This window comes from Lutjanus erythropterus, chromosome 15, assembly GCF_056507025.1.
Source record: "Lutjanus erythropterus isolate fLutEry1 chromosome 15, fLutEry1.hap2, whole genome shotgun sequence".
NCBI lineage: Eukaryota > Metazoa > Chordata > Actinopteri > Lutjaniformes > Lutjanidae > Lutjanus > Lutjanus erythropterus.
Window position 1 is genome coordinate 12,251,736 of NC_139331.1, and position 26,399 is coordinate 12,278,134.

At 42.0% G+C, this 26,399-nt stretch overlaps 1 protein-coding gene across 2 annotated transcripts in view; it reads left to right on the top strand.

Moving 5' to 3' along the window:
- bcl11bb (BCL11 transcription factor B b) overlaps window positions 1-11,215 on the top strand; it is a 42,473-nt gene extending 31,258 nt beyond the window's left edge. For both annotated transcript variants that reach the window (XM_084737803.1, XM_084737802.1), the window contains one exon: window positions 7,641-11,215. In XM_084737803.1, the coding sequence (XP_084593929.1) occupies window positions 7,641-9,715 (2,075 nt within the window). In that variant the 3' untranslated portion in view covers window positions 9,716-11,215. The remainder of the gene's footprint in view (window positions 1-7,640) is intronic.
- Window positions 11,216-26,399: the final 15,184 nt, after the last annotated feature.

Consider the following 26,399-nt stretch of genomic DNA (forward strand, 5'->3'; position numbering starts at 1 on the left):
TTCTGAAATAAGCTTAGCAGGTTAAAGGAACAAGGTGTAATTTCATGCTGTTATAATCCACAAAAGTAGACGAGAGAAAGCTGAATGAGACTCATTCAAAACATCAATAACCTCAACTACTAATGAAAAACACTTTTTACAGTGTAATGTTAATAGTTTTCCAGCAAACACATTAAGGAGCACTGTGTCTTTAAATCCTCTCTTGGGCTGTCAGGCATTTCAGCTGGTCATATTGGCTGCAGACACACACACACACACGCACACACACACTCACACAGATGTATATGGTTAGCAGGCCGAACCTGGTTCGAGTTAGCATGGAGCCAGTCACACTGTGTGAGAGCCTTACCCCCTGCCTGCTACTGCCACCCTCCACAGTCTCTCTCTTTCTTTCTGTCTCTCCATCCGTCCCTTTCTTTCACTAAACATGTGTGACAGTCAGCCCCTGCTCGCCGGGGCCGTAGTTTGCTGTCCGAGCTCCCAACGCCCAGCAAAACACCCCCGCAGACATGCGAGCTTGATCTGCGTGGCCTCCTGATTAGCCCCCTGCAAGACAAACAAGCCATCAGAGCAGAGGGGACTGGAGCGCCGATGAAGGAGGAGGAGGAGGAGGAGAAGGAGGGACGGATGGGAGATGTGAAGAGGAGGAGAGGAGCAGCAGAGGTGTAAGGGGTGGGGGGCAAGCGGGTGAGGTGAGGACCCCTGGGGACCCCTAGATCACAGCCATGCTAATGAGGAGCTGCTTTGCCAGCAGCAGAGGTGTCAGCTAACCCCTGACAGGTGCACACACGCATACTCCCAGGGCTTGTGCCTGCGCGTGCATGTGTGTGTGTGTGTTGTGAGGGAGCGTGTGGGAGGGGCTGCAGGGGCAGGTTTGTGTCCCAGTGGTCTAGCCTGCGGGCGGCTTTGTTCAGTATGCAAATCTGTCGCCGTGGCGTTCTGTCGTCCTTGATGGAATGCTGGAGCAGTACAGCGAACCTGAACCCCAGGAATGCTGCAGTGCACACACACGTACACTGTAGTTACACACACATCATCTGCTTGTTAACAACCTGCACTGTCTCATGTTTCTGCAGTAAAGCAACATTATTCCACACACTCCAAAACTTTGCTCCCTGGATGTAATGCGTTTCACCCTGTCTACTGTGGAGCTGTCCATGCCAAATGAATGCAGCACAGCGGAGAAGTTGGCGGGCTAGCGTTCAAATGCTACTTATTTTCAATTATGATTTTTTTCCCTGAGCTTTGTGAGAGTTAATTTGGCATCAGTGAGCATTCATTACCATCCACTCACTGTTCACTGTCAGCTGAGGAGCTCCAGTTTGCCCATCTTGTCCAAGGCTGAGCCTGTGGATTTTTGTTATTCTTCTGTGGTCTTATTATAAGTCCCTCTGGATTAGAGCATCTGATAAAAAGCCCCCAAAATATAAGTGTAATGTAAATGGAGGGAGCTCCGAAAGTTTAAATCAAACTCAGGCTGGAGCGATGGCATATGTGAATTCCTAAATTAAACACAAATCCACATGTCTGCACCATACGCCTGGTGTCTACTTCAACCGCGCCAAGCTCACACCAACTTTCCTTCGCTGGCCATATGCAAACAGTCAATACCATGGCTCCCCTTCATTCACTGGCATTTTGTTTGTACTTTTTAAGGCAAAATAATGGCTATAAAAGGCAATCTGGAAGGAATAAAATCTGATGTAAAGCTCAGATCTCAGTCCCTGAAGACTGGGTTAATTGGCCCGGTGGTTTAGTAAAAAAACCAACCCAGGAGAGAAGGAGAGCATTATTACTGGCCCACCTCAGCTCCACGCATGTGCCAATGTTTTAATAACTTCCTCCAGGCCTCCTGGCCCTTAGCCCTTGTTTTGTTGCACAGGACAAAGAGCTGCCCTCCTAAGCTGGTCTCAGATGTGTATTGTGTTTGTCTTTTTCATGGGAAAACCTGCCTGGGTGGACACCAGGGACCATATTACAAAAACTTCCCATCTTAAGTCTTAAATTAAGATAGGAACAGTTTGAGATTAGATTTTCCCAATTTGGTGTCACAGAAGCAAATCCTAACTTTAGGAATCCTATTTTACTTCATCCTAACATAGCTCAGGTTAGGAAGTCCTATGTACGCGATCCGACAACACTTATCAACTTTTATGTCTGTTACCTAGTAAGCGACTTTTCTCATCTTGCCACGCTAACCTACTTTGTACTTTGCTTTTTAAATGTACTAAAACATACATCTCAGAAACAACAATGAGCACTTAACTTAATGACAGATTAGCTAGAGGTGTTCTTTTGTAAACTGACAACAATGCCAACTTGGGAGATAAAAGAAAGAGAGTAAATTAAGCTAGCAGGCACAGCCTCCACATTGAAAAAAAGAGCAATCACATCGCAGGCATATGGATTAAACAAGTGAGCTAAACTTACATCAGCTACTGTTAGTGAACAGAACTGTTGGCTACCATTAGCTTCATGACAGATGACTGCCTGCGTTAGTAACATCTGTAGAGAAATCCAAAGATATTTGTTTGACAACGCTAACTTGGGAGATAAAAGAAATAGAGTGGGCTAAGCTAGGAGATGCAGTCGTCGGCATGTCTGGAATCCATTGTTTAAGAGCAATAAAAGAGCAACTACCACTATTAGCTAACACTGCCGCTAGCTACTGTTAGCAAACACTACTGTTAGTTACTGCTAACAAACACTACTGTTAGCTATGTTAGCTAGTTAGCAAGTAAGCATACAGATGAAAAAAGTGAAAATTGGGACAGCTTAACAGTTATCCTATTGTTCCGAGAGTCTATTTAAAATTTTGGGAATTTAGGATGGTTGTATAGCACATATTTCCTATCTTAAGTTAGGATAGGTACATTGATTTAGAAATTGTTTATCTGTAGTAATTTTTACCCCCCCTAAATCTAACTCTAATTATCATGGCTAAGTGAGAGTTAAGATAGGATCTGCAAGCTCTCTGGGCAGAAATATAACTGAAAGGTCATTTGCAAGCAATTCTACTGTAATAAAATGACAAAAACGAGCAAAATCCAGCTCATAATGCAACACCACATTACGGAATCCTGCTGTGACTCCATTTCACTTAACCTTTCATCTCAGTCACATTCACTGAACAATGTGTGTGTATCAGTATGTGTGTGTGTGTCTGTGTGCATATGGTGTGCCAGAGTAAATTGGGCGATTAGGTCCGGCATCAGTGACTGCGTGGAGAGGAGATTGTAACTATTCTAACTGGTAGTTGACCTTGGCGGTCAGCAGTGGAAGGGTCCCCGCTTGCGTGTCAGGCAGACGACTGTAATTACTACAAACTGAAGCATGACACGTCCCACCGTGATTCTCTAATGAAGGCTTTTATTGGCTGGAGCACTAAGCAGCGACAACATTCACACTCTCCCAGCGTGTGTGCAAGTGTGTGTGTGTGTGTGTGTGTGTGAGAGAGTGGAGTGAGGATGACTGTGACTTAATGTGTGTGTATATATTCTTGTGCATCATATATGTGTGTGCATGATATTGTCAAAGAGAAACGTGTTGATAGTATTTATTTGTCACATGCATGCTCTGAGCAATGAAATTATTATCACATGGCAAGCAGCAACTATTCTGTATATGGGTATGAGAAAAACAACCGATTTTTAAGATCACAAAAGGACAAAAATAACAAGAATATATACACACAGAACACTGTAAAAAATCATGCAGGACTTAAGTTAAATCAAATACTTTTTGCTTATTAACTTAACATAAATATACAAGTTCCCTTTGTTAATTAAACTTAAAATTTCTAGTATTTATCTTTAGAACTCTTCAGAACTTATGCACATGGGCTCATCTAAATTTAAGTCTTTTGACTTGAAATGATGAATTGAATGAATTTGCTGGAGAGAGCTCAGTCAGTTCTTGTCAGTTGTAAATTCAGTAAACTTAAAATTTTAAGGCAGTGTGGACACTAGCAGCAAGAAAACAAGCATAACAGGTCTGCAATAAATATGCAATAAATATATATATGAAACTATTTGTTTTAACTTTAAAACCCTCATGTGCAGGTTGCCTTCAAAAGACAAGCTGAGGTAGTCTATCTATCTATCTATCTATCTATCTATCTATCTATCTATCTATCTATCTATCTATCTATGATTTTGTTTTGATATTTGTCATTCCAGTCTCTTTTCTTCTCTTCTCTCTGTTGTCCTCCCCTCCCCCTGCTTGCTTGCTTGCTTGTTTGGGAAGTTGATGAAATTTGTCTTTGGCCGTCATTAGGCAGCAGCCATCAGCTGCCAGTCTATTAGCTGCCACGCTTCCTTTAACAGCATATGGCACAGCTGTGTAAGATATGACAAGATGCAAATGTGTTGCTGTAGTGGTGGTGGTGGTGGAGGGATGGAAGGTTGTGGGGGTGGTGGTGGTATATGATTGGGTAGCTTGTACTGGGGCCATGTGCGCAGACCAAAATACAGATAAAAGAAAAGAGAAAACACTATTTGATTAATCGAGAGAGATCATCAATCCCGCTCCCAATCTCACATCTTCATTTCATATTGATCCTTGTGTGTTGATGAGATTACACAGCTCCCAAGTCTATAGACCCCTCTTTGTCCCTGGGGGCATGTAAATACCCTCTATGTGTGTGTCGCCAATAGTGTGTGTGTGTGCGTGTGTGTGTGTGTGTGTGCCGAAGCACGTCTGGCCCTTAAAGTCCCTCCACCTCTCTTCTTACCCCCTCTCCTCCTCCTCTTCCCTTCCCTCTTGCGCTCTCTTCTCCCCGTCCAAGCTGTTAAGCTGTCCAGCTCTCTGCTGCCAAGCGGCCGTGTGAAGCCTCGCCAAACTAAACACGGGCAGGCAGCCCGCCACTCGCCCCACACATACACACACACACACACACACACACACACACACACACACTCACACATACACAGACATACAAGCACAAAAATACATACATGTCCACACACACGCACACACACGCACATACGCTCGTAGCTTCACACACGTTGGTAGCAGGAGTCAGGTCATGTCCCACCCCACACAAACAGTGAGAGTGACGGCTACACCAGAGCCCCACTAATAGCAGAGAAAAACAGACAGAATCAGTAAATGAGCCCCTCATTAACTTTTTCTGACCCCGTCTCCCCTGGGGAAAGCCAAACCAATCACACCGCCAAATCAGCTTCCTGTACTAGACACGGATCCAACATCAGCTTTCGCTCATCTGTTCTGCACGGAACAAGTGTGTGTGTGTTAGTGTACTGAGGTGTGCTGTGAGGAGACAGAAAATGAAAATGTACAGAAAATACTGCTGCGCATGTATCTATCAGAGATGGAAAGTACCAAAGTAGAAATACTATGTTAATTAAAGGTATAATAGGCAATATTTTCCTGAAAAAACTATGTTTATTCTTATAATATAATCACTCTCAATCACCACTTGTAATGCACTACAAGTTTGTGGTGGCGGTAGTATCTGCAGAGACCCTGCCCTCTGCCTGTATTTCCTTACTTTTCTCATTATTTTGCAGCATTCAGGATGCTTTAACAACCCAAAATATCAGTATTTCACATTCTGGTATCTCTCTGGTGCGTTAACAGCTTCCTCACTTTTTCGTCACAACTTTTCCGAGGGCTGGGGGCTTTCTCAAGACACAATAAGATGTAAATGATAAATGACAAAAACAATGCAAAAGATGTAACAAAAACAACGTACAAAAAACACGAGTAGATGCAGCAAGACAAAAACAACATACAAGACATAACAAGACAAAAAGGAGGCAAAAGATGTAACAAGACAGAGACGATGTAAAAAGACCAAAACACTGTAAAAGGTGTAACAAGGTGAAACAGACAGAGATGGAGACTTGCAGAGAAATGGTTAAGTTAGCTTTGCACAGCTGTTACTTGTTCTCTTTAACTTAAATAAAGATGTTGAATCTTGAGTCTTTTTTTACATATGTCTGTACTTCAACTTGAATGAAAAATCCACCTCTGGTATCTGCGTTTGCATGTGTGTTTTACATTCCATGACAATGGGTGGCTTCTTTGAGCCAGTCGGCCATCTTAAGGGCTCCCTTCTTGATCACATAAGACTTTTGGCCAAAAGTAACTTCTCTCTCAGTCTTTGTTTTCTCCCCCCGGGCTCCACGCTATGGGACCACCGTACCAACTTGACTCGCGGTAGCCGCTGATGATAAAGTAGATGCAGATGCCTTGCAAGCAAACACAAGACTGTGGAAATGCCTCTTCGATGCTAGCCTGTGTTGAATTAGATGAATCCCAACTCCCTTTTTATGACTCACCAGCAGGCTGACAGGGCCATGCCACAGTGACTGATAGATTCATTTGGCATTATTAAGTCATGCCATTTAAAGGGACAATTTGTCACACTGTTTTGTGCGTGTGTGTATGTGCATGCAGCCACTACAAATCACTTTACTGTACTTGTTATTACACCAGTGACGTAGAGCTTTATTTAATGTGGATGCTGCGTTAAGACCGGAGGGGTCTTTAATGTTTACCAACATCTCCATCACTTTGCCTTGTCGTCTCTTCTTTTGTGTCTCTCTTTCTTTCTCTCTAATGCCACATCTCACCCCCCTCCCTCCCTCCCTCCCTTCCTCCCTCCCTTCCCCTCTGCCATATTTCCTTTTCTCCCCATTGGTGTTTTTTTTTTTTTTTTCCATCGCTGCCTCCCCTGTCTCCATATGGAAATGACAGAGTAGACGAGATGGATCTGTATATTAAAGCCTAGCTGACATTAGAATTAACATAATGTGTCGTGGCCTTAGGGCAGTACCTGCCATCTGCATTAGCCTGTAGACACACACACACTCAAAAATTCATACACACACAGACAAAGGCCATGGAAGACCCTCACACAAACAGAAAGTTGTATGAACCATATCTAGTACCATAAATGTCTCTCCAAACACATTCACACAAGTTTTTAAAGGTATAGTTTAGATTATTTGATGTAGGGTTGTGCGAGGTACTTATCAATAGTCAGTATATTACCTACAGTAGATGCTGGTTGGTGCACCCCCAGTTTGAAGAAGCAGGGAGGGGTGTCAGCACAGAAGCTAAGCAGCTGCTGTGGACAGGCTTAACAACAAAAGGTATTTTAGCCACTTAAAAAAGGTCCACCTTAAAAATAAGTATCAGCGTACACTATATTTAGAATGCTTTCACAGCTTTACTTTGCTGTCAGGCTGTCCGTAATTTTAATTTGCAGCACACAGGAGATGCTGGTCTTCGTTGCATCGGTCTGTTAGTTTGTTTGTGTTGTTGTGTGACTTTGGTGAATCCAAACTATCCTTTTTAAAACAGTGGAGTCACAAAACAACCTTTTTAAAGTGGCTAAAATAGTTTTTTCTGTTGACACAGTAAATTGCTTAGCTCCCACACTGATACTCCCCTCTGCTTCTCCAAACTGGGGGCTTGCTGACCAGCATCTACGGTAGATAATACACTTACTATTGATAAGTACCTCATACAACACCACTTGAAATAATCTGAACTATTCCTCTGATAAACTTGAAGTAACTGTAAAGGTTTATGTTTGTTTAAATAATTTAATAAAAATAGTCTTTTCGTTTTACAGCACTAACAGTGATTCTCTTTCTCTTGGCCCACAGATAAAGATGAGCCATCCAGCTACATCTGCACTACCTGTAAGCAGACCTTCACCAGCGCCTGGTTCCTGCTTCAGCATGCCCAGCACACTCACGGCATCCGCATCTACCTGGACAACCACCCAGCCAACTGTTCCCTCACTCCCCGCATGGCTCTGCCTCCACCCCCGTGCGCTGATGCCCTGCCCCGCTCCCCTCTGCCCACTTTCCTCGGTGACACCAACAACCCATTCCACCTCCTCCGCATGGCTGCGCCCCTGCTCAGGGAACACCCACCTGCCCCGGGGTATTTGGAGACCCGGCTGCCTGCGACTCCACCCTTCGTCAGCCCTCCACCGCCCCCTAGACCGCCTCTAGAGCGGCTTGGCCCAGAGGAGATGGGGCTGCTGTCCCAGCACCCCAGTGCCTTTGAGAGGGTGATGCGGATGAACCCCATGGAGCCTCCGTCCATGGACTTCTCTCGACGTCTGAGGGAACTGGCGGGCAACACGACCAATAACGGCGGTCCCACGCCTCCTCTCTCACCCAACCGCGTGCCGCCCATGCACCGTCTGCTGAGTCCAACACTTTTCCAGCCTGGCGCCAAGCCTCCAGCCTTCCTCACCTACGCCCCACAGCCACCCACCACTCAGGGGGGGCACGGCACTTCTAGCCCTACTGACAGCCAGGGACAAAACCAGACGCCGGGGAAAGCTAAATCCTGTGAGTTCTGCGGCAAGATCTTCAAATTCCAGAGCAACCTGATTGTCCACAGACGCAGTCACACGGGAGAGCGGCCGTACAAGTGTCACCTGTGTGATCATGCTTGTTCGCAGGCTAGCAAGCTCAAGAGGCACATGAAGACACATATGCACAACAAGTCTGGATCCATGAGCGGTTCCCCGGAGCAGGGAAACAGAGGAGAGGGCGGAGAGGGAGAAGACAAGAGTAGAGAGGGCGAGTCAAGAGTCATGGAGATGGACAATGAGGAGGAGGAGGATGAAGAGGAGGAAGAAGAAGAGGAGGAAGAGGAAGAGGAGGAGGAACTGAGGAATGGAAGTCGGCCAGATTCCAACTTGAGTGAGGATTCTCAGGAGTTCAACCAGAACAGAGAGAATGGCCCCAGAGAGTCTCCAGAGGAGAAGCCCCTGAGCGGGGACAGAGTAAGTGACAGTGGTGGGGTGGGCATCATGCACCCATACAACCACCTGGACAATCATCTTAGACTTAACCCTAACAAGAGGAGCCTGGAGAGACAACCGAACGGGGAAGGTGGAGAGAGGAATGAAGCAGAGAGAGAAAGAGACATAGAGGAACAACAGAAAGAGCAGGACAGAGAAAGGGATGAACAGGATGAACACAGGCCTATTATGAACGGCAGGATCAGTGTATCTGAGGCGGTCTCCTTCCCTGGGCTGTTCCAGCGTCGGCCCACCCCGATCACCAGCCCGAGCCACTCCAATAACAAGAGGATCAAGATCGAGAAGGAACAGCTGGAGCTTCCCCCAACCATTCCTCTTATCTCCCCGGAGAACGTCTACTCCCAGCTCCTGGCTGGCTACGCCGCTTCACGTCACTTCATCAGAGAGCCCTTTCTGGGATTCACAGATTCCCGTCAGTCGCCGTTCGCCACCTCCTCTGAGCACTCCTCCTCAGAGACGGGAAGCCTCCGCTTCTCCACCCCGCCCGGGGAGCTGATGGAAGGGGGGAGCGCCTCAGGCCGCAGTGGCAGCAGCACTCCTCACCTCCTGCGGGGGCCCGGACCCGGCAGGCCGCCGAGCTCTAAGGAGAGGAGGAACGACACCTGCGAGTACTGTGGCAAGGTGTTCAAGAACTGCAGCAACCTGACGGTGCACCGGCGCAGCCACACAGGGGAACGGCCCTACAAGTGCGACCTGTGCAGCTACGCCTGCGCCCAGAGCTCCAAGCTGACTCGCCACATGAAGACCCACGGGCAGTTTGGGAAGGAGGTGTACCGCTGCGACATCTGCCACATGCCCTTCAGCGTCTACAGCACGCTGGAGAAACACATGAAGAAGTGGCACGGCGAACATTTGATGGCCAGCGAGGTCAAACTGGAGCAGGCGGACAGAGGTTAAAGCCAGCAACTATTAGTGTACACACAAACACTCACACACACATACACATACACACACATATGCACACACAAAATCCCTATAACCACTCCTTCAGCTGTGGGGCTTGGCTGGATAATCTCTCTCTTAAAAAAAATTTGAGACTGATTGATGTTCATCTTTTTTTCTTGTCACAGAAACTGCCACCTGAGAATATAAACAAAGGGAAACTTTAATGAGAACTTGTCTGGAATGCCCAACTTGGTGTTTCTTGGCAAACTGTCTGAGGATTTTATCAGTTAGGAATCCATGGAGCCTTTCTACTGTGCAATAATTTCTGTATTTATTGGATTTTTGTAATGATATTTGGCATGTGCAGGTACATCTTTGTGGGATTTCATATGGAGTTAGTTTTGAAATGTGCTAAAACATTTTTTTTTCTAAAATGCGATAACTGGAAAGAAGTCACCCTTATAATACAAAATTTCCTTTTCTTTTTGTTCCTTTAAGGAAGCTTATTATCATGTGAGAGTAAAAATTGTGTGAAGCAGTTAGCTTTTAAAAGTAAAAAATAATTGTTTTCTATATTGAACTGCAGCAGCGGACTACAATCCATTCCCTCACACAGGCCTAAAGAAGCACTGAATGTCAGCCTGACAATAAAAACATCATGCTGGATTTGAAAAATCCAACATTATCTTAGAGACCCAATGAGTTGCTTTTAATTTATTCAGGGAATTTGTCCTTTTTAAATATTGGCATGTGAATAATTTCCAAATGCAGTTACTGAATTGCTGTCCTCGCCTCAGTCAGGACGTAAATAAAGGTTGCACTTAATGGAGATACCCTTAAACTGATGCTCAGTACATTCCCAATGTAGGATTAAACCACCATATTTAATATGTTGAATGAATAAGTTAAGACTACTTGTGATTAATGTGAGAAGGAGAACAGTCCTGTTTATTGTTTGTAAATATATTCTTTTTTATATGTTAAAGTAGCCCCGATTGTACGTGAAAGATGGCCTAAAACTAAACAATCAAAAGACCAGCTGCTTGCCTCATCCATAGTATATGCTAAATGTAACTACCATTCATTATTGCTTTATCAGACCCACTTGATTATCCATTAACCCCATGTGGACTCACTCAAAGACGATTTTTTAAAGGAGAAATCTGTAATATATTTACTGTAATGAATCATAAAATGACCATGAATTGTCATCGGAGTTTAAGAAAACATGCTAATGCTACAGCCACGGTGTCCTCCTTTGAAATTTCTATTCTGGCCTTTTTGTTATTATTTGCCCATTTTACATTAATTACAGTTCAAATTAATGCAGAATATTTGTCAAATGAGTGTTAAAGTGTCTATTTATAAGTCGTCAAAAAATCATTCATAATTGTTCCGAAAGACCAACGCTTAAATTGAGAATATGTTAATGGAATTGGGCGGAGAATAAGGCATGCATTCACTGAACTCCATCTCCAGAGTGTGTATTTTCACAGTGGGCTTTTGTGTTTGGGGATACATTGACAGACAACTGACAGTTATAAACTCATCAACTTACAGTGTAGGACCCATCATCACTTGTTGTTTTTAAATGACAATGTCCTGCAGTGTTCCTGCCTGCCTGAGCTTCCTCAAGTCTTGGGAGGAGGGGGCGTGGGCAACCTACTCACTCCACCCATAGATTGTATATTAAAGAGGATTTCAACCTCTTTAATATGCGCTCTATGGCTCCAGCTCTCTATTTAAGACTTGTTTTTGGACGTGCAGTTTGTTACATATTGCTCCTTTAAACTACTAGCTACTTCAACAGTTGTAACACCTTCTGAATCATCTTCTATCTCCCTCTTGTGTCTGGCATGGCGTCTCTTCTCTGACCCGGGTTGACTCGTTGTGTCCCCGCAAAACGGTTCCAAATGAAATTCATATCAACGTGTGTGTGTTAGCGTGTGTGTTCTCCTCTCCGCAGTGTGTGCTCTAAGCCTCTCTCCGACGGCGTCTTTTCACAGTTCACTAGCTCAGATTCATGCATTAGAGCGGCTTTTAAAAGGGAAGCCTGTTCATTCGCCTCACAAAGTGATATGGGTTTAACTCCCAGTAACAGATTTTGAGACAGTGTGCATGTTCGTGACTTTTGGGGATTACATTTTTTTATTTTCTGCATCGTTCATCCTGAAATGAATCTTGGTAGGGGGAAAAAAATATGAGTTATGATAATTTTGAGCACAGCTGCAATGGGAGGATGGCCGGGCGACCTTGAGTAGGGGCTATTCTCATTGGAGAAATGAAAGATTGGAACTGAGAAATGAAGAAATGTGAGAAAGAAATGGAGGGAGAGGGAGAGCAGGACCTTGACCAGGGAGAAGAGTCATTCAAATGAAATTGGAAGCATATGAAAAGTGTGTTTTCTTGCTACCCAAATGCACATCTACAGCACTGGCCACATCTTATAATGGACCATCAGAGTGAGACAGAACAGCGTGAGAGGGAGGGAGACAGCAAAGCCACATGAAAGGCGACTGAGAGAACATCTTTCATTTTGCAATTCTCAATCTTCAAAATCTTCACTTGAAAGTACGACCTTTTATTTTTTTGGCCCATTGTCAGGTTTTATCTGCGCCATTTTGTTTCAAAAAGGGATTATGCTGTATCTCAAATGTAATTTTGTTTTTGTTTTTTTTTTAGAGAGGAAATGATGTTCAGCTCTCCATAAGCTATTCGGTTCAATATTTTTTAACGATATAACACGAAAAGTGAGATCTTGCTTACACATGTTGATGCATGAGTGCAAAAATCCAGATCCTGTTGTAAACGCACAGTGTATTCATTCCAAGAAAACTCAGAAATAGCTCAGAGTTAGGCCAAAATGAACCATATACAACTGTGAAATAATAGATCACATTCAAACGCTGAACCATGGAACCCTGACAGAGATCTAAATCACACATGGACATTCAGTCTTTCAATATGTTTACAGTGTTGAAGTATGCCATTAATGAAATACTCCGTGTAAGTGTTTAAAAATGATAATAAAGTATTGTTTTCTCCAATGTTCTTTCAAATGTTTTTGAATGCCATAGCAGTTTTTTGTATGATTATCCTGGTGGAGGGATTTTATCTTCATGAATATGTTTCTGTATGATTACTTGTTCACTGTATGGGAAAGACTTTTTTTGAAATGTAATATTGCAGAATCATGCCAGATTATTATTTTTTTCTAACAAGAATGGTGCCATTATTGACTTTTTGGTCTCTTCAATCTTTTTTTAATTTAATTTTTTTTTTAATGAATTTCCTGTTGTTGGTTTGGTGAAGCTATCCTTCGTGGATATAAAACAAAACGATTAAAAAAAAAAAAAAGATCCTAAAGGAAGAACCTTCGGCAGGGGAATACAGCGCTTTGTGCGGGAACGCTTTTCCAAATCAACTTTATGAGACATTCATGAACATTTCGTTTTTTTTCCTCATGGTTGGTTGAAGGTCTTGTGATGGCACTTACAACTGTAATTTTAAATACATTTTCATATTTCACTTTTCACAACTTTCACTTACACTCTTTGTACAAAAATAGTTTCCTTGGTCTTTTTTCGGGGGGGGGGGGAGTGCATCATTGTGAAAAAAGTGATTTCAGAACAGTACACATCTGCTGTTTTGAACATATATGTATTTTTGTAATGTGTTGAAAAATCAATACAAGAAAGCCAACACTTCAATAAATGTTGCAATTGCTCTATGATTGAAGCAACTTTTCATTCTGATTATTTCATCTCCCTTTCCCTTTACCATCATGATTAAAGGCATACGATGCAGGGTTTTCAAAAAAAACAAAAAACAAAACCAGAATGTAATGGCTCATGTAATCTTTCCTCTGCTCTCTGTCTGTGAGAGCTGTTGGGAGAGATACACACACACACACACACACACACACATATATATATATGATACACGCAGGCAGAGCAGACTCAAGACTGATTCAGCTGTATTCACACAAAACGCATATTAGACCAGTTACATATACATAATAGTTTTAGTGTTCAGCTAAAACTAGAATGTCCTAATACACGACTCTAATGTGGCTACTGTACACCATAATTAAAGACCATTCCTTGTAAATTACCGCATCTTTTGAGACAGGAAGAAATATTATCAATTTCTCTATGGGGCTGAGCAAAAATAGGTACTTTAGCCAGCATGCATTAGAAACTTAGAGGACATAGCTACATCTTGACATCCCACACAAGTGAGTCATGCATTTACACGCTACCAACAATGCTACAATTCAAAGCGTCAGAAACAGCTGGCAATAATTAAAGTGTGACTCCTAATCTGATGCTGGCTTTAGGGTGTGGAACCTGCTGCCAACTGTCAGCCAACAGCGGTTGACCCAGCTCGCCAAGATTTAGAAAAACTTACACAAATTAGACAGAAACTAATATATTTCCCCTATTATTTGTATTGTATATTGTGGAATTTAGAATGTAAAAGCTTTATTTATAATAGCAGAGATAATGAAAACAACTTCAACAAGCCATAAACTGTATCCAGTTTATGAAGCAGGATAACGAACAAGAATTTGACCACTGATAATGGGCACTGTTTGAATGAATGAATGAACTATTTAATGTAATGATAAAACACAGATGACACTGCACTACAGTCATTACATATAGTACATTAAAAATCACACAGGATCAAAACTGAAGAAAGCCTTGAGGCTAATTCCAATCATGGTCGTCTAATAACACATCACTAAATAAAAGAAAACAGCAACAAGACAGCAAGTGAAGATAGTAAAATAGACATAATAAAAAGTAAGCAGAACTACATCAACATACTCTTGTTTCTTGGCCATTTAAGGGCATTCTGAGGTCATTGGCCATTTTCAAAGCAGTTCACACACACACACACACACACACACACACACACACACACACACACACACACACACACACACACACATACACTTCATAACTTCTAAATGGACCAATGATTTCAAGCAAATAATGAAAACTATAATATAAATTATTATTTTTTTCCTATTAAGCATTTTAATATGTGCAGGATCAAGATGCATATGTAGGTGACCTTTTAATATAACCCTTGTCAATTTATTTTCAGCCCTTAACAATTATTAATTTTTTACACAGTTAAATGTTAAAACAAGGCCTCACCTCCTACATGTCTGAGAATCTCTGTAATGGAGACGAGTGGACAGGCCTGATGAAATAGAAAACAAGGTTTTACTCTGCATCTTTGCTTCAGTTTAAAAGAATTATAACACAGCACATGTTGACTTAAAACCACTGCATTCACTGATGCTGTCTTTTGCCAAGTTGTGGTGGAGATGCAGTTGGTGCACCTTCAAGGCATCAAGCGTGGTGTTGCTCAACAACTTCATATTTTATTTGATATTTTTAAGGAGCAAATTAATGAAGTTTTAATCAGCACTACAAAGGCACATTTTCTAACACTCCTGAGTATTTTTCAGTCATTAGAGGAAATGCAAACTGCAGTGGATGTTTGATGGCTCGAGTGTGATGTCTAAAGGTCTCTGCGTTGATGTTTTTATGGTTGAAACTCATGAAATACCTATCATGTTGTCAGTCAGGAATCCAGCTCGCTTGCAGCTATTTGGCCAAACGTTCTCAGGGCAAGACAAGACACAGACAGATGGTAGGTACTGCATCTGGATTATTTCACATCGTGCTACTACTGTATACCAGTACATAGAATTTGAGAGATTACCACGGACACAACCTAATTCTCAGAAGACAATGCAAATGACAATGTGACTCATAGGTTTTATCTCATAAGGTGTTGATAGTCTCAGGCTTCATAAATGAGTCCTGGCATGAGTGCAGGGACTCATCATCAGGTATTTCTTGATATCGGGCCAACAGCAGTCAAGCCTGTCCTCGCTTGAGCCTCCAGGCCATTGGATAGCATAACAGAGATAGTGCATGTACAGTGTGTGTGTGTGTGTGTGTGTGTGCAAGCACAAAAAGAAAGCTCAAGGAGAGAGAAGAGACACAATAGAGTGGAGATAGAGAAGTGAAGAAAGGAAAAAAGGCTTGGTTTGTGTGTGAGAAAGTCAAATCAGGAGGAATTCCTGATTCTTGCCAGCTCTCGCCACACACGCCGACCCGTGAAGCGGGATTACGCACGATTCGATGTAAAAATATCATTAATATGTCAAAATATCCTGAAAATAATCAAACAAGCAGCTACAAATTGCTCGCATAGATGATGTTTGGAGGTTCTGGTGTCTGCAGGAGGGATCTTATTGTGACATTCCCAGCTAACTGTGTGTCTGTGTGCGTATTTGTGCCTGCAGGCTGACATCTGGGTGCCATGTTGATGATTCTGGTCTTCTGGTCAGCAGAAATGTGCATGTTGAGAAGATGTCACATTCCCACAGCTCTTATCCTTGCAATGCCATAGCTATTGACATAACAATTGGAATAGCATGACTTTCTGCAAACGGTTAGTGGCTGCACATGTTTTTAATGATTCAAAAAAAAAAAAAAAAAACGATTAAAGGGATAGTTCTGAATATTTGATGTGAGGTTGTATGAGGTAGTCAGGGTGTTACCTGCAGTAGATGACTGTCAGCACACCCCCAGGAGAAGCAGACATGACTACCAGCACAGCAGCTAAGCTATGTAAAGCTAAAATAAGTGTATTTTATATTAGTTTAATTGCACACTATATTTAGAATAGTTTTACTGCTTTACTTTGCCATCAGAAAGCCTTTTCTGAAATGAAATGGCCATTATTTGAGCCAAATATCACTCTTTCCAGACCAAGCAAACTCCACAGGAGTTGCAGGTCTGCCACTTCCTCGATTGGTTGGTTTTTTTGGGTTATTGTGTGACTTCAGTGAAGCTGAACTAACCTTTTAAAACACAGAAGTCTCGCAATAATGCAAACAAAGCAACTTTAGGTTTCTGCAAGGTAAAATGAATGATTTCAAGTATGGGTTTGTTTGGTTTGCTGAGAGCAATGTTTGACTTATATGACAGCTGTTTCCCATCAGAAAAGGCTGTCTGACAGTAACATAACAGTGGTGGAAATATTCTAAATACATCACACACTTACACTGATATTTTTTGAAGTGGCAAAAATACGTTTTGTCGCTGACCCTCTGCAGTTCATTGCTTAACTTCTCGTGCTGACTGTCGTCTACTGTAGCTAATTCACTGACTATCAATAATACCTCATACAGCCCTACGTCAAATAATGCCAACTACCTCTCTAAAGCTCATAATGTCAGATGAGCTTCTCTGCTCAGATTATTTATCACTTTTCATTTATCTATTTAAATCACATAAAGGATGCAATTTGCATGTCATGGTACATATTTTTCTTATCAAATTGACATGCAAGAGAACAAAGTTGTTTATTTGTTCTGCACAATTGCAAATCATATCATAACCTCAAGCGTCTTATTATGCGACCTATTTTGGCAGAACGTTATGCCCATACTGAACTGTCTATTTTTTTAAAGGGCTACTCTCCATATAATCAGAAGCCACACAAATGTGTGCTCACAGAGCCATTCCGGCCACTTCTCTGCCACCAGCCCATCTTGTGCAGTTCACATGTGACATGAGGTTAAAAAGCTCTCTTTTAAGCTTGTTTAGGAGCAGGCCCCCCTCCTGTGTGCCCAGCTCCATGGGAGAAAAGTGGCCTCGAGCGCCAGCGGTGAGGAGGTGCCGTATCCTCTTCACCAGAAAGCACTGGGCAGAGGCCCTATAGTCACAGACAGTGAGTCGCGGAGCGGGAGATGGGAAATCATGGTTTGGAGTAAAACCACGTCCTCGGGGAACAGGGTGTCAGCAGGGATTGCGGCTCACGTCCTGGGCCACACAGAACCACAAGGCCGCCGCACAGACCCTACTTTCCACTGGATCACAGGGCTCAGGCCCCACTGGCCTCTCTGTAGATATCCAGTTACTAATCTACCGGTCCTGACCAGTCCCCAGTCAAATGACGTTGCCCGCCCAGTGAGCAGACTGGGCTTCACCCTGCAACACAGAGACCAGAGTAAATCCAGCCCAGCTGGCTGCTCTTGGGAAAAGGGGGTAAAAAAGGAGGGAGGAATGGATGGAGGGAGAGCAGGGAGAGCAATTTAGGAGGGTGGTCAGGAGACAGAGAGCAGTGTGGTCGAGCGTGGTCACTCAACAGCTGCGGCTTGGGAAGATTCTCTCTTCTGGGAGAGTCTGACCCAGAGGAACAAAGGCTTGGTGGTCATGTCGAGCGTGTAACTAAAGGACAGGAAATGCAGACTTTTTCAGAGGGAGGAAAAACACTGAAGCCACTCAGTGGGAGGTTTTGGTCGTTTACGGCATAACCGTGTCATCAAGCATCAAAACGGCACTCATCTCAAAACAGAAATGACAACTTATGGTTGCTATAATTGCCTCCCCCTATATTCAGACAGTTCCTTAACTATAGGAAAACTAGAGTCCATTGTTTGACAATTAGACTTTATAGTTTCCTTCATTTTTTAAGACTCTTCTGCACCGCAAAGACTAGTAAGGAACAGAAAACGGAGATGACGGTGAAGACACCTGGCGTGATCCACTTTAAAGCGACAGTCTGGATCATTTAATTTTGGTGTTGTATGAGGAACGTATTGATAGTCAGTGTATCACTTACAGTAGATGCTGGCCAACACACTACCGTTGGAAGAAAGAGAGGGCCACCAGCATGGATGCTTAGAGGTTGGGTTGTCAAGCTGCCGTTCAATATGAATATTGAATAATTAGTTGTTTTTTTTCAGTTCAGTGTGCCACACTGAAGTCCAATATCAGCCTACATGAGTATGTTTTACCAGTAAGACTTTGTGTGTGACAGTGTGTGTCCTCCTATAGTGCGTTTATAAAATCCCAGCGCACCGCAGAGCTCTCTTCTGCTGGGTTGCTGACAGCACTGCAGCCGCTGTCCGACATGAATTAAGGGTTTATTTTGACCAAACCAGAGTTGGTGATTATTGGAACAGTGGAATGACGAGCCAAGACGATTTTGGTGAGCTTTATGTTTTTTTTCGGTGAGGTTTGAAATAACTTGTCAATGTTAAAATTATAGTTTTCCCCAAGAGTCTGGTTAGTTTGGCGAGAGCAATAAAACAGCTGTTTCTGGTTAAACAAAACTCATTTCACTCTTTAATAAAAGATTTTTTACTGTATAGCGATAGTTTCCATGATGCTGTCAATCTGAACCTGCTGGTCGCAAAAACAAGCGCTAGCAAACAGGGAAGCATAATCTGTGCTGCACGCTCTGTGGCACGCTGGGGTGAAGTAGCTGACAATACATCACCTGCACTCCATTTCTATCACTCTCCTCTGCTTCCAACAAAGTAAGCAATAAACAATGTACTGCTGTTCGGAAAAGGCTGTGTGACAGGAAGGTAAAGCTGTGAAAAATATCCTAAATATTACGGTCACTTAAAGTCACACAGCAGTTCATTTCTTAGCTTCCGTGCTGGGACTCCTCTCTGCTTCTCCAAACTGGAGGAGTGCCAACTGGCATCTACTGTAGGTAATACACTGACTATTGATAAGTACCTCATACAACTACACATTAAGTACTACAAACTATCTCTTTAACAGTGATCTCTCTTCAACAGAACCAGTTTTTATCACTAAAACAACACAGTGGGTCGTGACTGCACAAGCCCTCCTAAACACTGGCCGTCACCTCGCCATGGAGACACAGTCGAGCAAAAACATTTATTTATCTTTGCGCTGCGGCCACACCCTCACCGTCTGCATATTTAAGTCTGCTCCTTCTCTTTTCCTTCAATCTCTTCATCACTCGCTCTGACTGTCGTAACCTCGTTTGTATCTATTTTCATTTCTCTTTGTTCTCTGTTTCCTCTCCCTCCTGCTAGATTGATTCCTTTCCAGATAAACTTTCTTTCCTCGTGGATCCCTCCTCCTCCCCTCCCTTTTTCTTTCCCAGACAAACTCCTTTCTCCCTCTCCTTCCCTCTGTCCCACTGTCAGTCTAATTCCATTGGTGTCAGACCTCCCAGGTGGGCCCAGACGCAGGTAGATAGCTACCGCGGTGGGGAAGCTTCTCTCCTGTCGGCTTCCTGACGCCTGACCTGCCCCCCCTCCTCCACCACCGCCACCACACACACACACACACACACTCCCACACATGCACACCTTGCCTCAGGGGGGTCAGTGTCATTGTTGGCATTGGGCACATGCTTGTCGTAGTGCAATATTAAATCTTCTCATTTGATTTGGACTGTAATTATGTCGTAAAAACAAACTGGCTGTGAAGCCGTGGCCCGCCAGTGTGATCTACTTTCATCAAGTGCAGACTGGCTTAATTATAGAGTGCGCCATACACCCATCTTTCACTGGGCAGCTTTTCCTGCTGCTTCTTTAAGCCATCACATTCTTTTATTGTGCGTTAATCACAAGGCAATTGGGCCGTTTGCAATGGCTGGGGGTAGATTTTTAACACTGGTCTGTACACATCCTGGGAAAAAAAGTCAAGAGGTAAGCAGTTGTACACGGTAATGGAATCTGATGCCTCCTCTATTTCTGCGGTGTACTTAATGATATGGTTTTCATACCACAAAGGTATTCAAATGTGAGGAATCTCTGCAGACAATAAAGGATTTTCTGTTCTTTGTGCGCTTCAAATTGAGTGTGTGAGGTTAGACAGATAAATGAGCAAATTTGACAATAAATGACCAAATCTCATCAAAAGAAATCACACTGATGTGAACGACTGTAAATAAAACTTAGATCTTTCCCCCATGGGATTTTATTTCTGTTTCATTATCTTAAGAGGGAGCCGTAAAACACTTGAAGGAATAACGCTCAAGTATGAAGATCTATGAATTTTACGAGCAAATTATTTCCTCATATAGCCACGGCTTTTTATCTGGCTTTTACAGCCAGACATCTGAAATGCATGTTTGTTTAGGCCGATATTTGCCACATGGCTAAGTCAAACCAGATTCCACCTTCACATCAAGTCGCACAGGAGGACGCCAGATGCCAAATGGCAACATATGGCAATATGTATATTAATTTTTTGCTGTGCTTCATGCAATATGTTTCAGATCACTGCTTTGAAACACTCAAATGATTGAATGATTTGTATTACATGTAATATCTCTAACTGATCTTTAGTTTCTAGCCCAACCATTGTACCCAAAAGTATAGGTCAGCTTCACACAAACTGCAAAATAAACAAACTCGACAGATTTGTGTCCTCAATATGTTCTGAATGAGAGAAAAAAGTCTAAAGGAATTGTACAAAGCATTTTGAAAATTGCTTAAATCTTATCTTACCAAAATGCCTTTTTCAGCCCCAGTATTTATTGAGGAGAACTGGGTGGGACAGAAAATCTGAAAATGTTTGTTACTCATAAAAGTCTCCTTTTTAACATCAGATATTAGTCCTAAGAGATCCATGTGGTGGTAATTTAAAGGTGTTTCTTATCATTTTTTGCTTTCTAAAAATCAAGAATAGAAGGAGATTTATTTATTTATTTATTTATTTAAACAACGAGGTTGTGTAATGAGATTTTGACACAGTTCCCTCTCTTTGATTGATTTCAATTAATTAAATCAACATTACCATGTCAGTATATCTGTATACAAGACAAAAGAAATTGGCACTCATCCATATAGATATTTTTGAAAATAAGCTATTTTGATTAAAATTGATTGGCTTGGAAAATTGAAATTTCACAGGCCATGTATTGATATTCCTTTGATAACTTGAGATCAGCAATGTCAGGAGATGATCCTGACTCATTTTCAGTATGAATAACATGATGACATAAGACAACTTTGCAAAATAGGAATTGAAGTTGACATTTTTAAAGCTGAAGACCTGACGATGACCCAGATGACTTCAGAGACTTAAAAAGGCAAAAGAATTTTGAGTCTACTCCAAGCCATTTTCAAAGTAAATGCGAAAACAGAAACTTGATTGTCATAGCGCCACCTTGAGGTGAATGGGTGTAATTTTTTGCCTGAGATATGGGTAAAATTTGCAACCTCCCTGCGAATTTTGGTGAGTTTTGTCCTCATGTTTTTTGCTGCACAAACACTTTTAGTGGAGAAAAATAATAGTCAGAAGAGGAAGTGGAAGAATAATGACAACAAAAACAATAAGGATCCGCAGTGAGCAACACTCCTTAGACACCTATTGACAAAATCTAGGGTCTTGAAGCAGCCATTTGACCATAATGAAAGCCAAGGTACAATTATAATCTTGATGTCAATGCTCAGTGGCAGCCAATAAGAGAACACAGTAAGGGTTAATGTCAGAGACGAGTGTGTGAGGGAGGGATAAAGGATGGAGCTGTCTGGGGACTGACCCCTTTATGTCTTAATAGTTGAGCTGAAAAAGAGGGGAGACTATGAAAGCTGAAGGGTCACAGAGGGAGAACTCCCTCGTTTTTGTCTCTCTCCACCGGCCTTTTATGATGGGTTCATCTCTGTTGTGACAGGTGTGTGAAGTGGGCACCTTACTGGAGGTAATTGCCATTTCTCTCCTGTGGGTCATTGTTTGTCCCTATGCCTGAAAAGACCATTAGAAAGAGAGGATTTTTAGGCTGTTACAGCTAGTGGCAGGGTAAGAGACGAGGACTCTAATTCTCTTGTTCTCTCAGGCATAAATTGAATTAAAAATCACAATTATAAAATATTCAAAATATTCTGAAAACTGGAGCGGATCCATTAACAGTGTGGCGTGCTGTACATAAACACAGACAGTAAACACACCCTGCTGATGCTGCTGTTCTTTAGCTGGAACAGACTGCTGTGGCTTCACTGCAGAAACCATTATGGTGCCACTGAGGAGAGTCATAAAGGTGATTAACAGCTGCTTCTAATTAAAGATCAATGGAGAGTCTTTCTGAGGTGATTTGTTATATGAATTAGGATGCCCACTGTCCATTAATGACATCAGGCAATGTCACTGTAACAGACTGGCTATTGATTCACCCTTGTTTGAGACACAGCTCCATCTAAACTATAGATCATGACGACACAAGATGTTGGCATTTGTTTATGAATGTGCCTTTATTTAGTGTACACTGTAAAAAAAAAAAAGTTTTAACTTAGAAATGCCAGAGTCTGAGCGAGAGTCCTGCACGGGTTTGCAAACTCGTCCCTGCCTACAACCCCCAAAGCTTAGAACCAGAGTCAGTCGGTTAACCGCAATTATCTGCAAGTCAAATCCAGATCCACCCAGAACTGTGAATATAAGCCCTGTGACTGACCTGCACCCGTGATTAAACACATGTCACTCGTCTTCTTAACTGGTGCAGCACCATGTGTTCCTGCAGCTGTCCATGTGTCCATGTGTTTCCATAGTGACGGCGAGCCCTGCTTGTGGCTATCAAAAATACTTTTTATAACTTTTTACAAGCAGCAACGCCACTGATTATGTTACTCTCACAGTCATTGAACGCACCAAAATCCTCCCAAATTTCCGACCTGGCCTTCGATGATGTATCTTCCGCAATTTGGTGTCCTCCACTGTCTGTTTTTTGCCTTAATATGATCCATTTTAGCTAGCAGTTAGCCTACATCAGTGTCAGATCAAACAGTGACGTCACCACCATGGCTGTGTCATAGGCTTTCACAATAAAATCTTGGCAGTATGATCGGCTTGACATCACAGTATTAGTGGATATAAGTGTTAAAAGTACTGCACAGTCATTTTAATTCCTGATTTCTCCTGAGGACAAAAAATACGTTATTAAATTGTATGTTATATTATCATTCTCACCTGCTGCCCTCCCACAATTAATTCACTTTTACCCTGTGCTCGCAGCCGTGAATTTATGGAAATATATATTTTATACTTTATACAGTGTTGTTGTAGGTCACGTGGTAGATACCCATGTTTACCTGACCCGGTGCAGGACTCTAGTCCAGGCTGCCATAAAATTGTAATCTGACTGAATTTGAAAAGTTGAGGTAATTTTGACAAACATTACAGACAAATTAGATTTCCTTTTACATTTAATTTTGAAAGTTAGTTCTTCATGTCACACAAAGAACTTACAGTTGCAGCAGCTCCTGTTGGAGCTACTTCACTCCAGCAGTGACACAAAGATGATATGTGACATTGCTCTCAATGATTTTTTTTACATTTTTAGCGTAAATGAACATGCTGCATTGAACATTTCCATCATATATGTTTTCTTCAAATTGTACAAAAGACAGTTCTGAGGAGAGTTTTAACCCAAGCAATGCATGGTGGGAAGTCTGTTAATATGTGGATCATGTTTCTTTAGAAACTTAATTTATTGAATTGATTATACTCTGTACAGCACATTCAGTCAACTCAAAATTTTGAGTGAAATGACTTCGAGTTAGAAGAACTAAAGTTTAGAAGTTCTGAAGTGTTCTGAAAATAAATGCCAGAAATGATGTTTAATTAACTTGAACAAATAAAACTTATATATTTGCACTGAGTTAATAAGAAAAGATGAGATGATTCTACTAAATTCCCGTTTGAGTTTTTACAGTGTGGGTAAAAAAAAAATAACAGACACTCTTTAACAGCAGACCCCCCCAGATGTGTTTGAAAATGTATGGCTTTTATTTAATGTATAAATTGCATCAGAAGATGGATAAGTGGTATACGTCTTTATGTTGGAGCTGAGGTGGTGGGATTTGAAAAGCTGAAGTGCAATGCTCCCACATCCTGATTCAGTAATCAGACATCATTACAGATCAGCAATGCATCACAGGGGGTAAGAGGGCCGTGAAAGAACCAAGTTGTAGAGTTGATTTCATATGACCATTATTCTAAATACCTTCTGCAAGTAATTTTATGCACTTTAAGAGGCTTCTGAGCTTGACTACCTGTATAGACCTCTCACAGTGGAGATATTGATTTGTCGTAGCAGGAAAAGCACAGGTATAATAAATTATATGCTTTGTGTCATCGAGCCAGAATGTACAATGCCCCAGCCCTGAAGCTCCTGAATGGAGTGTAGCCATTAGAAAATATATACTCGTGTTTGATAAGTCGGTGTATCCGTTACTTTCAAATGCATATTAGGCAAATCATGGCAGATATACTTTTTATGCTTGAGAAGTGTGTAACATCTGTAAACCCAAGGTCAGTCCTTGAAAGCGCGCATTTACAATCCAGTGTGCACCAACAAATGTGGAGGATGGCATGGCCCCTCTGATTTCTGCACATTATACACATTCAATGCACAAGTCGAGTGAATTACTTTTGCTGCTTCCTGTCTCGAGAGCAGGGCTTCCTTTTTCAACTTTTTCAGCTCAAGAGGGACCCAAACTTGTAAAAATACATCATGAATCTGCATTTATAATCTATTGATAAAGGAGACAACAAACCACTTGACGGATTTTTCTACTGTGAAAACACTGTCTCTTGAAAGTCTCACATTTGCACAGGGAAAAAACTTTTGACTTGCTGCTGCTGAGAATGCTTCATTTGGAGAAGTCTGTCCAATTTGTTCACTTTTAAGTTCTCATTACTGAGAAACTCCCCACATAATACACTGAGGTATCTCATCAGCTTCTTGAATGGCTTTGGTAAGGCCAACATTTATCTCCATGTATTTTCATTTCAAAATCATGTGCACAGTTGAGAGAGAGAGAGAATCACAGAAGTCATTGAACATTCCTCAGCCAGAGAGCGTGAACATGTTCTCGCCCAGGTTTGTGAGAAAGAGGGGGGGTGCAGCCCAACACACAGCATCTGAGCTGAACAGACCATGTAAAAAGAAAGTTACTGCATGTTAACTCCAGTTCTATGCTCTATATTGTGCATATAACTAAGGGAAATCACATAGCTTTATTACTCTGCCAATAGCCAAGCTCTGAGAACATCACTTTATACTTAGTCTGGATGGCCACATTTCTGTTGTCTTTCAAAAACATAAAACACAAGAGGACATGTGAGGAATGGAATAAACTGCATCTGCTCTAATGCAAGCATACTAGCTTCAGTTGGGTCTTCAGCCAAACTTGTGTAGGCTGGTGCTGAATTAAAGTGGGCTGACAATGACACATCACTCTTAGGTCCAAGTCAGGTTAGCTTAGTTCACATCCTGGCTGTCTTCCTGGGGTGATCAGTCCAGCTAGGTGAGTTTCAAAGTTGTCTGCATTAATGTAGTCCCTGCACTCGATTCCTATGTTAATGAATATATTTGTCATTTCCCCAACTGACCACAGTTTACTGGGACACAGCTAGCTTTAGCATTATGTACACGGCTGTTATTTTAGACAGTTTCACAAGGTTCTTGTTTAAAAACGGTGAGCACAGTTTAAATCCTTCCCAGCCAAGGACCCTCTTACAAGAAATAATCCCATAAATCCAGAATAATTTGATGTCCCCCATTTTATATGTAGTTAAGTGAAGCAAAACCCAAGTGAAATTAAGTGGATGGACCATGTCACAGAATACCCATCTACATTTAATGGTGACAAGTGCTTGACTGGCAGGAAGACAAGTTCTAGATGGGAATGCAACCAACTATTTGAGTTAAATATTTGACTGAAGCCTTTTGTAGTCAAAGTAATTAGAATTTAAGTTTCAGACCCCATTTGACACCTACTCTAGAGGATTATTGCAATATATTTTGGCTATTGCCTTTAGTAACTCTAAACTGGACTACCTTGTAATTGTAAACAAAATCAGAGGAATTATAGGAGTTTAAAGTTATT